Source organism: Petaurus breviceps, unplaced genomic scaffold (assembly GCF_028583685.1).
Source record: "Petaurus breviceps papuanus isolate PSGF00001 unplaced genomic scaffold, PetGlider_PUasm1.0 419, whole genome shotgun sequence".
Taxonomy (NCBI): Eukaryota; Metazoa; Chordata; class Mammalia; order Diprotodontia; family Petauridae; genus Petaurus; species Petaurus breviceps.
Genome location: NW_027186324.1, coordinates 9,593,452 through 9,605,711, shown reverse-complemented (window position 1 = coordinate 9,605,711; position 12,260 = coordinate 9,593,452). Strand labels below are relative to the sequence as shown.

Below are 12,260 nucleotides of genomic sequence, written 5' to 3'. Positions count from 1 at the left end.
TAGTAAGGAGATTCTGCACTAAGATGACAGCAGTGGGGATTAAGATAGGTGTTCTCAACATTCTTGGTCCCAAATTGCAGAGGTTAAATATATGTGTGTGTATGTATGTGTGTATACATATATGTATAAGTGATATAAGCAATTATAACATCTGGTAGTCAACATTTATGACCTGTTGTAAGGGTTATGGGATTTAAAGATCTTCCATGCCCCATTGGACTTGCTGACGTAGCAGAAAGGGGCGGAGCAAGAGGAAGTGGAAGCCAAAACTAGCGTTCCTGTGGTGGCTGGCGGTGGTGGCGACCATGGCGGCAGCAGCAGCAGAGGCAGAGGCAGCGCGAAGCCCTTTTTGAGTCAGCCAGAATTTCTGCTAAGGACTCCTGCTGAGGACTGCCAGGGGCCGGAGCTGCTGGGAGCGCTCTTCCAGGACGCTGGGTGGTTGCTGTGAGTGGGGAGAGGAGGACCTTTGCCTGAGGTAGCCTGTTCTGTTTTAAAGGCTTGAAAATGTGGGTGCTTTCTACTTTATCTACCTGTGCCAATGTCATAACTACTCTGATGGCTTTCACTTTCTGGTTTTGGGACTCAGTCTTTTGGTATCTTAATAAATTTTCTGGTTTATTCCCCCATATGGCAAGCATGATGTATTTTGTGATGGATAATTATATCAGCATATCTGTAATCTCCATAGGCATTGTGAATATGGCATTGCTGATACACCTGTACTGAATTGCTTGTCTGCTCAGTGGGGGTGGGTGAGGAGGGAAGAAGGGAGAAAATCTGGAACTCAAAGTTTTAAAAACAAATGTTAAAAAATTGTTTTTCCATGCACGTGGGAAATAAGATACAGGCACTAGAGTATAGAAATGTATCTTACCCTACAAGAAAGTAAGGAGGAAGGGGCTAATGGAGGGAATGGAGGGATATAAGAGAGGGCAGACTGGGGCAAGGGGTAAACAGTATGCTTGCCATCTTGGGGTGGGGGCTAGGGGAGAGATGGGGAGAAAATTTGGAACTCAAATTCTTGCGGAAATGAATACTGAAAACTAAAATAAATAAATATTTTTTTTAAAGGAGGAAAAAATATCTGGTAATCAACATTCATTAAACTCCTACTGAGAGGCAGGCACTGTGCTAAATGTCAAGGATACAAAGGGAGGTGGGGGTGGGAGTTCCTGCTCTCGAGGAGCTCGAATCTAATAGGGAGACAACATGCAAACCACTATATACAGGGTGTCTAGAGTGCTGCAGTCAGGAAGACTTGTCTTTCTAATTTCAAACCTGGCTTAATATATTAAGTGACCCTGAGCAAATCACTTAATCCTGTTTGCCTCAGTTTCCTCTTCTGGAAAATGAGCCAGACATGAAAACGACAAACCATTCTCTGCCAAGAAACATTCAAATGGTGTCACACAAAGTCAGACACAACTAAAACAACAAAATCTACAGGGTAAATTGGAAGTAATCAGAAGAAGTAATCTAGTGGATCATTATCCTGTTCAGTGGTCCAAATTTAACTGCACTTTAACATTCAACAAAAGTAATAAAAAAATTATTTTTGTAAAAAAAAATTTAGATCTATACTGAAACATATGCTATGAATCATGTTCTTTTATGTTTAATTTTCTGTATTCTGTATCACTAAGTCTTATAATCTCAGAGTTGGAAAGGGTCATCTAGATCTATTGCTGAGGTTCAGGGGCACCCCAAAATGTTGGGCTGCAAGGCTGTCTCAAAAGAATTCTCTCAGGTGGTCTCCAAATTAAGTGAAGGCATTTATTGCAAATAACACAGCATACCAAGCAGGCTGCTCTGTCCCTTAAGGGAGACGCCACCCCCTCTCCATAAGGAGACAACAGTTCCTTGAGAGACAGTCCCTCCAGGGAGATGGGACACCCTTACTCAAAGGAGAGGGGGCAGCACCCCCAATGGAGGCAACTGCTTCAGTGAAAGAGTCAAGCTAAAGGGGTAAGCCACTAGCCAAGAGACTAGGGATTTTAACAGAGGAAAAACCCTGTGGGCAGGTGGATGAGGTAACCAGGGACCTTCAAGAGCACATCCATTATTCCATTGTTCAGCCCAGGGCTGAAGGGCAAAGGGGCCCCCAGTCAGTTTCTGCATTTCAACCTACTAGTCTCCTAAAGTGGCTTTAAGTGGTACTTGAGATAATGGGCTCCTCCTTGACCATTCCATTAGAATCTCTTCATCTTCCCCACAAGAAGCAGACACCCAAATTTATTTTGGGAAAAGGGTGAGGGTCACGCCTTTCTGATCACTATCTCTACATATCTAAACAGGACTCCCAGCTATAAATGCTACAAATAAAAAACAAATCAGAAAGCCTCCACAAAACCTCCAATGGCCGCTTGCCCCCAGAGACAACACTGATGGGGTACCTGGGGTCTGGGTCAATTTGTGAAACCAACTTGTGAAATCAGTCTGTGAAATTGTAACTGCAATTTGTATTCGTAAAATTGTTATCTGTAAAATTCCTTCCCCAACCTCCAACTCTGCCCCTTCCCCCTATCCGCACTAGGCCTAGGCAACACCTAGGGACTCCTTTGTTCTTACTTAATCCCTCATGTCTCCTCCGGCTTGGCCCAAATCTTATCTAAACTGTCTATTCACAAGCTCCTCTTGGTCGGCTCTGACCTTTGTCTATGCACTGAGGCCCCTCCCGCCAGGCCAGCCCTGACAATGGCAGCCCTGCCCTTTAAAGGTAAAAGCATGTGCCCCTCTCACTCCCAGGTCCCCTAAAGGACTCTCTAGCCGGAAGCGTAACAATAAACTTCTACAACTCTCACTCCAATTAAGCCTGAGACCTTGAATTCTTTCCAGACGATATTGCAGGTTTTCTGGTCTTGGATAAGATCAGAATATCTGCTGAACCTTTTGGGATCCCTTTTTACCCCCCATCAACACCTTCCACTCTGAATGGCTCTAATCATCAGGAAGTTAGTCCTTAGAAGTTGAAATCTGTCTTTTATTAATCATTCCTAGTGCTCTGTTCTCTCTGACTCCCAAGTCTTCTCCATGCTAAGCCTCACCCAATACTCTCATATCAGAGCCTCCCATACTATCAGCATCCTGACTGTCCCCTCTGGATGTCCTCCAGCCTGTCAATGTTCTTAAACTGTGTTTCCCAGGACTGAATGCAATATTCCAGATACTATACAAATCTTAAAAGTGTCTATAAACAGTAGCTTACAATTTAAAACAATAATGTACAGGATAGGAAACAAAAAATGTTGTTATACTATATTCAGTATTAGAACCGAAAAACAACCTCCTCAACAAAATTCAATTTAATTACTGAGTCATATTTCTAAAGAGCTGTAATTAAATCTAGAAAATTGGTGGGTTGCTACTAGAAAGTTGGGGGGGTGGGGGAGAATATAAGAGAGAACAGATTGGGGAAAGGCGTATTTAGTAGGCTTGCTATTTTGGGGTGGGGAGTAGGGGAAAGACAGGGAGAAAAATTTGTTAACTCAAAATCTTGTGGAAGGGGCAGCTAAGTGGCACAGTGAATAGAACACCTGCCCTGGAGTCAGGAGGACGGGAGTTCAAATCTGCCCTCAGATACTTGACACTGACTAGCCATATTACCTTGGGAAAGTCACTTAACCCCAATTACCCCGCCTTTCCCCTCCAAAAACCAAAAAAAAACAAAACCTTCTGGAAATGAATGTTGAAAACTAAAAATAAATAAGAAAATTGGTGGGTTGGTTTCTTAAAAGCCTTTTAGATTAAGGATCTAAGGCAGACAATAGTACATTGGTGCTTCAAATGTCATCTTACCAGTATGCATCTGATCCATCGCACTCCTCAGTTTACCATAGCCATAGGTCAAAGGTGCCCTTTGGTAAACGGATGGAGAAGAAGGAGGAGAAGTAATTGGTGACACTGTGGGAGACATCGTATCCTGCAGTAAAGGAAGTAAAACCAGGATTTAGTAGTGACAACTGACAAAACAGGACATTCCAGTTTGCAGCTGAGACGCGCAACACAGAGAAATGATGAAATGACTTAGCTAGTGTGACAAATGGGAAACGATCTTTTAAAATGTAAAGGACCTTGATACAAATATATGCTGTTTTAAACATCTGCCAGAAAGCAAAGGCTTGCCAGGAGGTAGGTAGACCATTCACATGAGGATATACCTCTTAGTCATACGATATTTTTCTTTGGAAAATCAATAGTCATTAATCACATGAAATTTTAATCAAAGAATCAAATTATAATTTTCTCCTGGATAATTGGGGGGGGGGACAGGTAATGTGGTTTCTCAGAGACTTTCTGCTAAAGTATGTGAAGCCTTAGGCCTCAGGTGACCTTGGGGGAAAAACAAAACTCTGGAAATCCCCTTGTCACCCCACCTGCCAAATAAGGGAATGTTAACAGAACAGCCAATCAATTTAAAAGATTACATGAGGAAGGGGAGGGTTTCAATTTTCACGTGGTTTTCGGCTATATAACCCAGCTTTGGCTTCTGTACCGCGGCTTCCTCTCCCTGGATATATTTTCCAGTGACTGGACCGCCTGCTTCTCCCGAAATTCTAACAAAACTTTCTGCCTTTACTTTGAGAGGTCTCTGAGTAGTCAGTTTTGGGTTAGGGTCTCTGTACCCCACACAAGTTCAATTTTCACTTATTGATAAAGATTTCTGCAAAGTCTACTCTGAAGACTCTGGGTGAAATTCCTGTATTTCCAGACAAGAACAAAATCAAATTCACAAAGCATCTTCAACCCACTAAATTTGAAGTTCATAAAAGCATCTGTCCATGCTAGTTGGCTTATATAGGACAAGTCCGCTAACACAATTTTGCTTTCTGCCCGGAGATTCACAAATAATTTTAAGCAATGTGGAGCATGGGAAAGCATTTACATAAAGGCATAAATGCCAGTTATTATTAGGAAGAGAGGAGAGAGACAGATTTGGAGAAATATAGAGAAAGAGAGAAGTAATAAAAGGATGCTCCTTTTTTACATTCCCGCCAGATAGATAGTGGGAGTGAGGATTCAAATATTAATAGAGAGTTGGAACAACCCTCAGAAGCCATCTGGTCCCATCCATCTCTGCAATGACCAAAATGGTCAAATTTATCTTCCTGCTCTCAGTAAAGATGGGAAAGAGATAAAATGTTGAATGAAAAATGTTGCAAAAATTAACAAAGTTGCTCTGTCAATTGATTTTTTTAAAGCTGTTTTCTTAAAAGAAATAAGGGGCAGGATATGGGCTGGGAAACACCCACACATACACACAAAAAAACTAGCCATGTAAACTTGGACAAGTTACTTAACCCCAAATGCCCTCCCAAAGGCAAAAAAAAAAATTATATAGCAAAGCCAAAAGAATGAAAAATAGAAGACAATGTGAAATGTCTCACTGTAAAAACAACTGACCTGGAAAATACATCCAAGAGAGACAATCTAAAACTTATTGGAGAACTTGAAAACCATGATCTAAAAAAGGGCCTAGACATCATCTTTCAAGAAGTTATTATGGGAAACTGCCCTGATATTCTAGAACCAGAAGGTAAAATAGAAATTGAAAGAATTTACCAATCACCTCCTAAAAAAGATCACAAAAGGAAAACTCCCAGGAATACTATGGTCAAATTCCTGAATTCCCAGGTCAAGGAGAAAATATTGCTAACTGCCAGAAAAAAAAAGTGTTTTCAAGTTCAAGTATTTTGGAAACACAAGCAGGATAAGGCAAGATTTAGCAGCTTCCACATCAAGGGATCAGAGGACTTGGAATATGATATTCCAGAAGTCAACAGAGCTAGGATTAGAACCCAGAATCACCCACCTGGCAAAAGTGGATATAATGAATGAGGGAGGTAATTGATGTTCAATGATGTGGAGGGATTTCATGTGTTCTTGAGTAAAAACAAGAGCTAAAGAGAAAAATTGACTTTCAAATACAAGGCTCAAGAGAAGCATGAAAAGGTAAACAGGAAAGAGAAATCATAAGGGACTTATTAAAGTTGAAGTGTTTACATTCCTACATGGAAAGATTAACTCATGAGACCTTTCTCATTATTAGGGTAGCTGGAGGAAATACATATTGACAGAGGCCACAGGGTGAGTTGAATATGAAGGGATGATATCTAAAAAATAAAATTAAGGGGGTGGCTTGGTGGCGCAGTGAATAGAGCACCGGCCCTGGAGTCAGGAGGACCTAAGTTCAAATCTGACCTCTGACACTTAACACAAAATTAGCTGTATGACCTTGGGCAAGTCGCTTAACTCCAATTGCCCTTCCTCCCCCCCTCCAAAAAAAAGCAAAAATAAATAAAATTAAGTTAAGGGGTAAGAGAGGAATGTACTTGGAGAAGGAGAAAGGGAGGGGTAGAACGGGCATAAAAGAGGCAATTTCTTGCTTTTATAGTGGAGGGGGAGAGGGAGGTGAGTGAACCTGATTCTCATCAGATTTAGCTTAAGGAGGGAATAACATACACACTCAATTGAGCATGGAAATCTATCTTACCCTACACGAAAGTAGGGAGGAAGAGGATGGCAGAGAGGGGGTAATAGAAGGGAGGTCAGAAGCAGGGAGAGGATAATCAGAAGCAAACACTTTTAAGGAGGGAGAGCGTCAAAGGAGAGAATAGAATAATTGGGGGGTGGTATAGGATGAAGGGAAATATAGTTAGACTTTTACAACATGATTATTATGGGAGTACTTTACATGACTATACATGTATAACCTATGTTGAATTTCTTGCCTTCTCAATGACAATTGGGGGGGAAGGGAGGGAGAGAATTTGGGACTTGAAGTTTTAAAAACAAATGTTAAAAATTGTTTTTACATGCAACTGGGAAATAAGATACACAGGCAATTGGTTAAAGAAATCTAGCTTACCCTATAGGAAAATAGAAGAAAAAAGGGGATAAGAGAAGGAAGGGGGTGGGAGTAGAAGGGAGGGAAGATTGGAAGAAGGGGTAATAATCAGAATGCATGTAGTCTTGGGGAGCGAGAGGGGAGAAATGGGGAGAAAATTTGGAACTCAAAATCTTATGGAAGTGAATGTTGACAACTAAAGTAAATAAATAAATAAATTTTGAAATCAAATAAAAGCAATGTGAAAGACAGACAGTAGAAAGTCTCCTTTCTATGACCTCACCTTCCTGCAGAGTTGACAATGATAGGTCTATGTATGAGTCCTTTGCTTAGCCCCAACACCTACTATAGGCAGTTAGGTATCACAGTAGACAGAGTGCTGGACCTGGAGTCAGGAAGATTCATCTTCCTGAATTCAAACCTGTCCTCAGACACTTACTAGTTGTGTGACCCTAGGCAAGTCACTTAATCCTGTTTACTTCACTTTCCTCATCTGGAAAATGGACTGGAGAAGGAAAGAGGAAAGGATTCCAGTAACTTTATCAAGAAAATCCCAAATGGGGTCACAAAGAGTCAGACACAACTGAAAAAAGACTAAACAACAAATCTACCATTATCATTTATGTGAATTTTTGTTCATAACTCTCCTGGGGAGATTTCATCCCAGGTATAAAATGGAGCCTCTCAGTGGGTGGGGGGATATAGATTAGGAAGAAAGGGAGAGGCTAGAGTCTTTCTATAGAACTAATAAATAATTTCTATACAACTAATCGAAACTGATGGTGGTGGTGGTGGTGGTGACAAAGAGAAGGAAGGAACATTGGGGTGATGCTGAGAGGCATTGTGGAAAGAAGACTGGAGCTGGAGTCTCCCTTCTGATGCTGAGTTGTTAGGGGACCACAGTCAGATCACATGATCTATTAAAACCTCAATTTCTTCACCTGCAAATGGGGATAGTCTCACTCCATTGTACACAACTCATAATAGAACTCTGTGTCCTATAGGATAAGAGAAGTCAGGCTACTGAATAATTTGCCCTTTTCTGGAAGTTTCAGAGTTACCATTGCAAATGGTGAAGATCAAACTATGCTGTGATACTGTGAAGATCAGTAGAGACTGGGAGACCCCAAACAGTTTTACTTTATTCCCCCTCCTTCCACAGGTTAATTTCTGTTTATCTTTATTTGATGCAGAATTCAACTGAGTTTTGAGTGAAGGGTTAAGCGTAGTTCTTCTATGTGACCAATACTTTCCTTAGTATTAGAAATCATTTTTTAAAAATTTACTTTTAGACTTCCAGTCGTGTTCAAAGTTCCAAGTTAGCCAGAAGACTCCCTGATTGCTGTAGGATCTCACTGATGATAAGGGTGGATTAGTACATTCTTTGGTGTGGGGATTCCTTTCCCTGGGCAAGCCCGCTCCTTCTCTGCAATGCATCTTCTGAGAGAGTGGATTAAGGCTCTAGCAGATCAAACGACTTGCCCACTTGAGCACACAACCAGATTGTGTCAATAGGGACTTGAACCCAGGCTGTCATGATTCCAAGGCCATACAGCATGATGCCTTGCATGCTCTTTTATATGAGATAGATAGATGTATATATTAGCACATATATATGTATTAGATCTTCAGAATATGTGTTAGGAATATATATATATATATATATGATATATATTAGGAATGATTTTCTAATCCCACACAATTCTGTGTGTGTATTTACTATTTTATATATAACATATGAAAAGGTAGCTAAGTGGCACAGGGGATAGAATACTGGGCCTGAAGTAAAAAAGACTCATCTTTATGAGTTCAAATCCAGCCCCAGACACTTACTAGCTATGTGACCCTGGAAAAGTCACTTAATCATGTTTGCCTTAGTTTCCTTATCTGAACAATGAGCTGAAGAAGGAAATGGCAAACACTACAGTATCTTTGCCAAGAAAATCCCAAATGGGAACACAAAGAGTCAGACATGACTAAAACGACTTAACAACAATGTAATATGTAAGGAGATATATACATATACATAGTTATGTATGTGTATGGGTGTGTGTATCCGTAAGTGGATTTTTTTTTACCTGTTTCTCCCCATCATCCACTCTCTTGAAGGAATTCTTTTCCATGGTTACATATGGAATCTGACACTTCACTCCATGAAGCTCCACTGGATTGCTGTATCTTATTTCGCTGTCATTTTTCAGCGCCATAAATCGAGGTAGAGGCAATTCTTTAGGAACAGAATCAGATAAGCTCAAGTGAAATGATGTTAAGAACTCATCAGCATCTCAAAAATGAATCATCGTAGAGGGAAAACTCCAAAACTTTGAAAAATAAATTCAAACCTACGGTTTTTTTTTCCAGAAAGAGCAACATTATATTGAGGTCATCATAGAAATATGTTATGATTACATGAAGAGTATTTTCTGCGACATTTTTAAGACTCCATTTGCTTCTTCACAGAACAAATTCAGCTTTCGGAGTTGTCTCCCATTTCATCCCTCAGCTCAACACTGGCTTGAGATATGAACCTGTGCAGATCTAACCACTGGCACCTTTTTATAACAGTCACCTTAGCCATGATAATCCCACGCAATTATGTCTCTCTACGTATAAACTGCTTTTATCCTAAGGAAGTGTTAACTATGAACAAAAACAAACAAAAATGGAACAAGAACACTCAGGACTATGCCTGATTTGTACTGTCTGTGTGACCATGGATATGTTACTCAAAGAGATTCAGTTTCCTCATCTGAGAAAGGGGTACAATAAAAATTCTAGCAGTCATCCTCACAGGATGGTTTTGAACCCTGAATCAGAAACTTTGTAAATGATAAAGTGCTATATAAATGCCAGCTATTAACATCATCATGCATAAGCCCCGAGGCTCCAAGTGCATCTGGTGCGATTCTGCAGGGAATCTTTATTCTGTGCTTTCCATCTTGCTCTCATAACTCAAGGATGAAAATGATATTGGCCTGTATAAATCACTCCAAAGCCCATAGTGTTTCCACTGTCAAAATCATTGGCTACAATTCACATTTTTTTACACACAACTTACAAGAGACTATTTTGTTATAACTACGTATCTTTGAAAATACAAAATAGCTCTGAAAAAGCTCCAAATATTCATGTACACTCTTGGCTCTTGGCAGAGTGAATCACACTCTCTCCCAAATCAGTGCAACAATCATATGACACAAAGAAATCTAAAATGGGTGTAATATGAGAGATTACTCATAATCATTTGCATCTGTATCCATTGTTAAAGACAAGACAAATAAATGTCACTTTGCCCTCCACCAGTTTTCCCTTCCAAAAACTCAGCTTCATCTCCAATGATGGATGCTGGGAGGAAACCAGAAAACATCTCAGTAATAGGAAGTGAGGATGCCGCAGCCCTAGGGTGAAAAGACCCCCTGATTTTCTAACAACCATACCAGGTCTCTTTGAAGTTACCACACCCATAGGAGGTATGCATCTCTATCTCACTTGATCCAGAGGGGCAGGCAACAAACAAGTCCTTGGGTAAATCATCATCCAAGGACCCAAAGGAAATACTAACATATGTATCTTAAATGGGCTACAAACAAACCTAACCAACCTGAAACGACACATTCTTCATAGAGAAGGAAGAAACCATCGCCAAATGTTTCCTTACCAACAAGCAACAATTAAAAACTCACAACAGTTTAGGGCTTAAAAAATAATTCCTATATTGCAGAGGGCCAGCACATAAAGTGCAATTCTGCTTTCAGAAGGGGATTTGCCTCAGTTTAATTTGTAAAGTGGCACAGGGAACACTAAGTACAAAAGGAGATCCTTTGAATCTAGTCTAGTCCTCCTGGGCTTGAAAACACTTTCTAAAAATTCCTTCAAAAAGATGTCTGTACTCACTGTCTCCGCATCCACTCCGTTCCTTCTTCTTAGCCCTTTGCAATCGGACTTAATCATTCTACTGAAACTGCCCTCTCCAAATTTAGCAGTGATCCTTTACCTGCTAGATCTGCATCTCTTCTCTCAATCCACATCCTTCTTATTTTTTTAACTTATTCTCGTTACATTTTAAGTTCCAACTCTCTCTCCCTCTCCACACCCCACAGTAAAGGAGGCCATCATTTGATATAGACAGACATACCACACACACACACACACACACACACACACGTTAAACCATACTATACACACTTCTATTCATCAGTTCTTTCTTTGGAAGTGGATGGCTCTCTCTGTAGCTTTGGACACTGGGCCTCCTGGATACCCGCCCCCCCTCCAGGATTTCATGACACTGGCCCTCTCCTGGTTCTCCTATCTGTCTTACCACTCCTCAGTCACTTTTGGCTGGATCATCATCCATAACCTGCCCCTTTAAAGTGTTCATTCACTAAGGTTCTGTCCTACACTCTCTTTTCTCCCGGCATTTGAACTCACCAGCTCCCTTGGGTGTTCTTATTATCCCTATGCAGATAACTCCCAGACCTCTCTGCACCTCCCCAAAAGCTCTCTTGAGATCCAGTCCCACATTATGAACTGGCCACTGAATGTTCTGACCCGGATGCTGTACAGGCATCTAAAACCCAAATCTCTTTTTGTCATTCTGGACTCCCTCCCTCCTATTCCAAGCAGCTAACAAGTCTTGTCCATCCTACATCCACAACCACAACAACGCATCCAATTCCTTCTTCCCACTCATCCAGCTCCCGCTATCATTATTCCTCACCTACACTATTCCAACAGGCTTCTAATTAAATCTCTCTGCCTCTCCAGCTCATCTTCCGCAGTTGCCAAAAATATCCCTAAAGCACATATCTGACCATGTCATTCACCTGGTTAAAAAAACTCAATTATTAGGGGCAACTAGGTGGTGCAGGGAATAGAGCACCAGTACTGGAGTCAGGAGGACCTGAGTTCAAATCCAGCCTGAGACACTTGACACACTTGCTACCTATGTGACCTTGGACAAGTCACTTAACCCCAATTGCCTTTCCCCCTCCAAAAAAACAAAAACACACAATAAAACCTCCCATTGTCTCCCTACTATCTCTAGAATCAAAGATTTAGAGCTGAAAGGGTTTTCAGAGGTCAATGAATTTAATTCTCTCATTTTATAGATAAGGAAACTCAAATCTAGAGAAATTGTGACTTGTCCAGGGCCACACAACTAGTTAGTGGCTGAAGCTGGATTTGTACTCTGTCTATTCCATTCTTCCAGACAGGCCAGTCTCTATCTACTATATGACACAGCCTCCAAATAACCATCAAATACCAATTCCTTTGTTTGACATTTAAACCTTTTCATAATCTGACTCCAACCAACATTTTCTACTTTATTGGAAGCTACTGGTGGCCTGAAGTCAGGAAGATCTGAATGCACCTGTGGCCTCATATACTTGCTAGCTGTTGTGAGGATCAAATGAGA

At 40.8% G+C, this 12,260-nt stretch overlaps 1 protein-coding gene across 16 annotated transcripts in view; it reads right to left on the bottom strand.

Moving 5' to 3' along the window:
- The window catches only part of REPS2 (RALBP1 associated Eps domain containing 2), a 264,766-nt gene that overhangs the window by 164,999 nt on the left and 87,507 nt on the right, over positions 1–12,260 (bottom strand). For all 16 annotated transcript variants that reach the window (XM_069100687.1, XM_069100686.1, XM_069100685.1 and 13 more), the window contains 2 exons: positions 8,923–9,071; positions 3,796–3,919 (listed from right to left, as the gene is read on the bottom strand). In XM_069100687.1, the coding sequence (XP_068956788.1) occupies positions 3,796–3,919; positions 8,923–9,051 (253 nt within the window). In that variant the 5' untranslated portion in view covers positions 9,052–9,071. The remainder of the gene's footprint in view (positions 1–3,795; positions 3,920–8,922; positions 9,072–12,260) is intronic.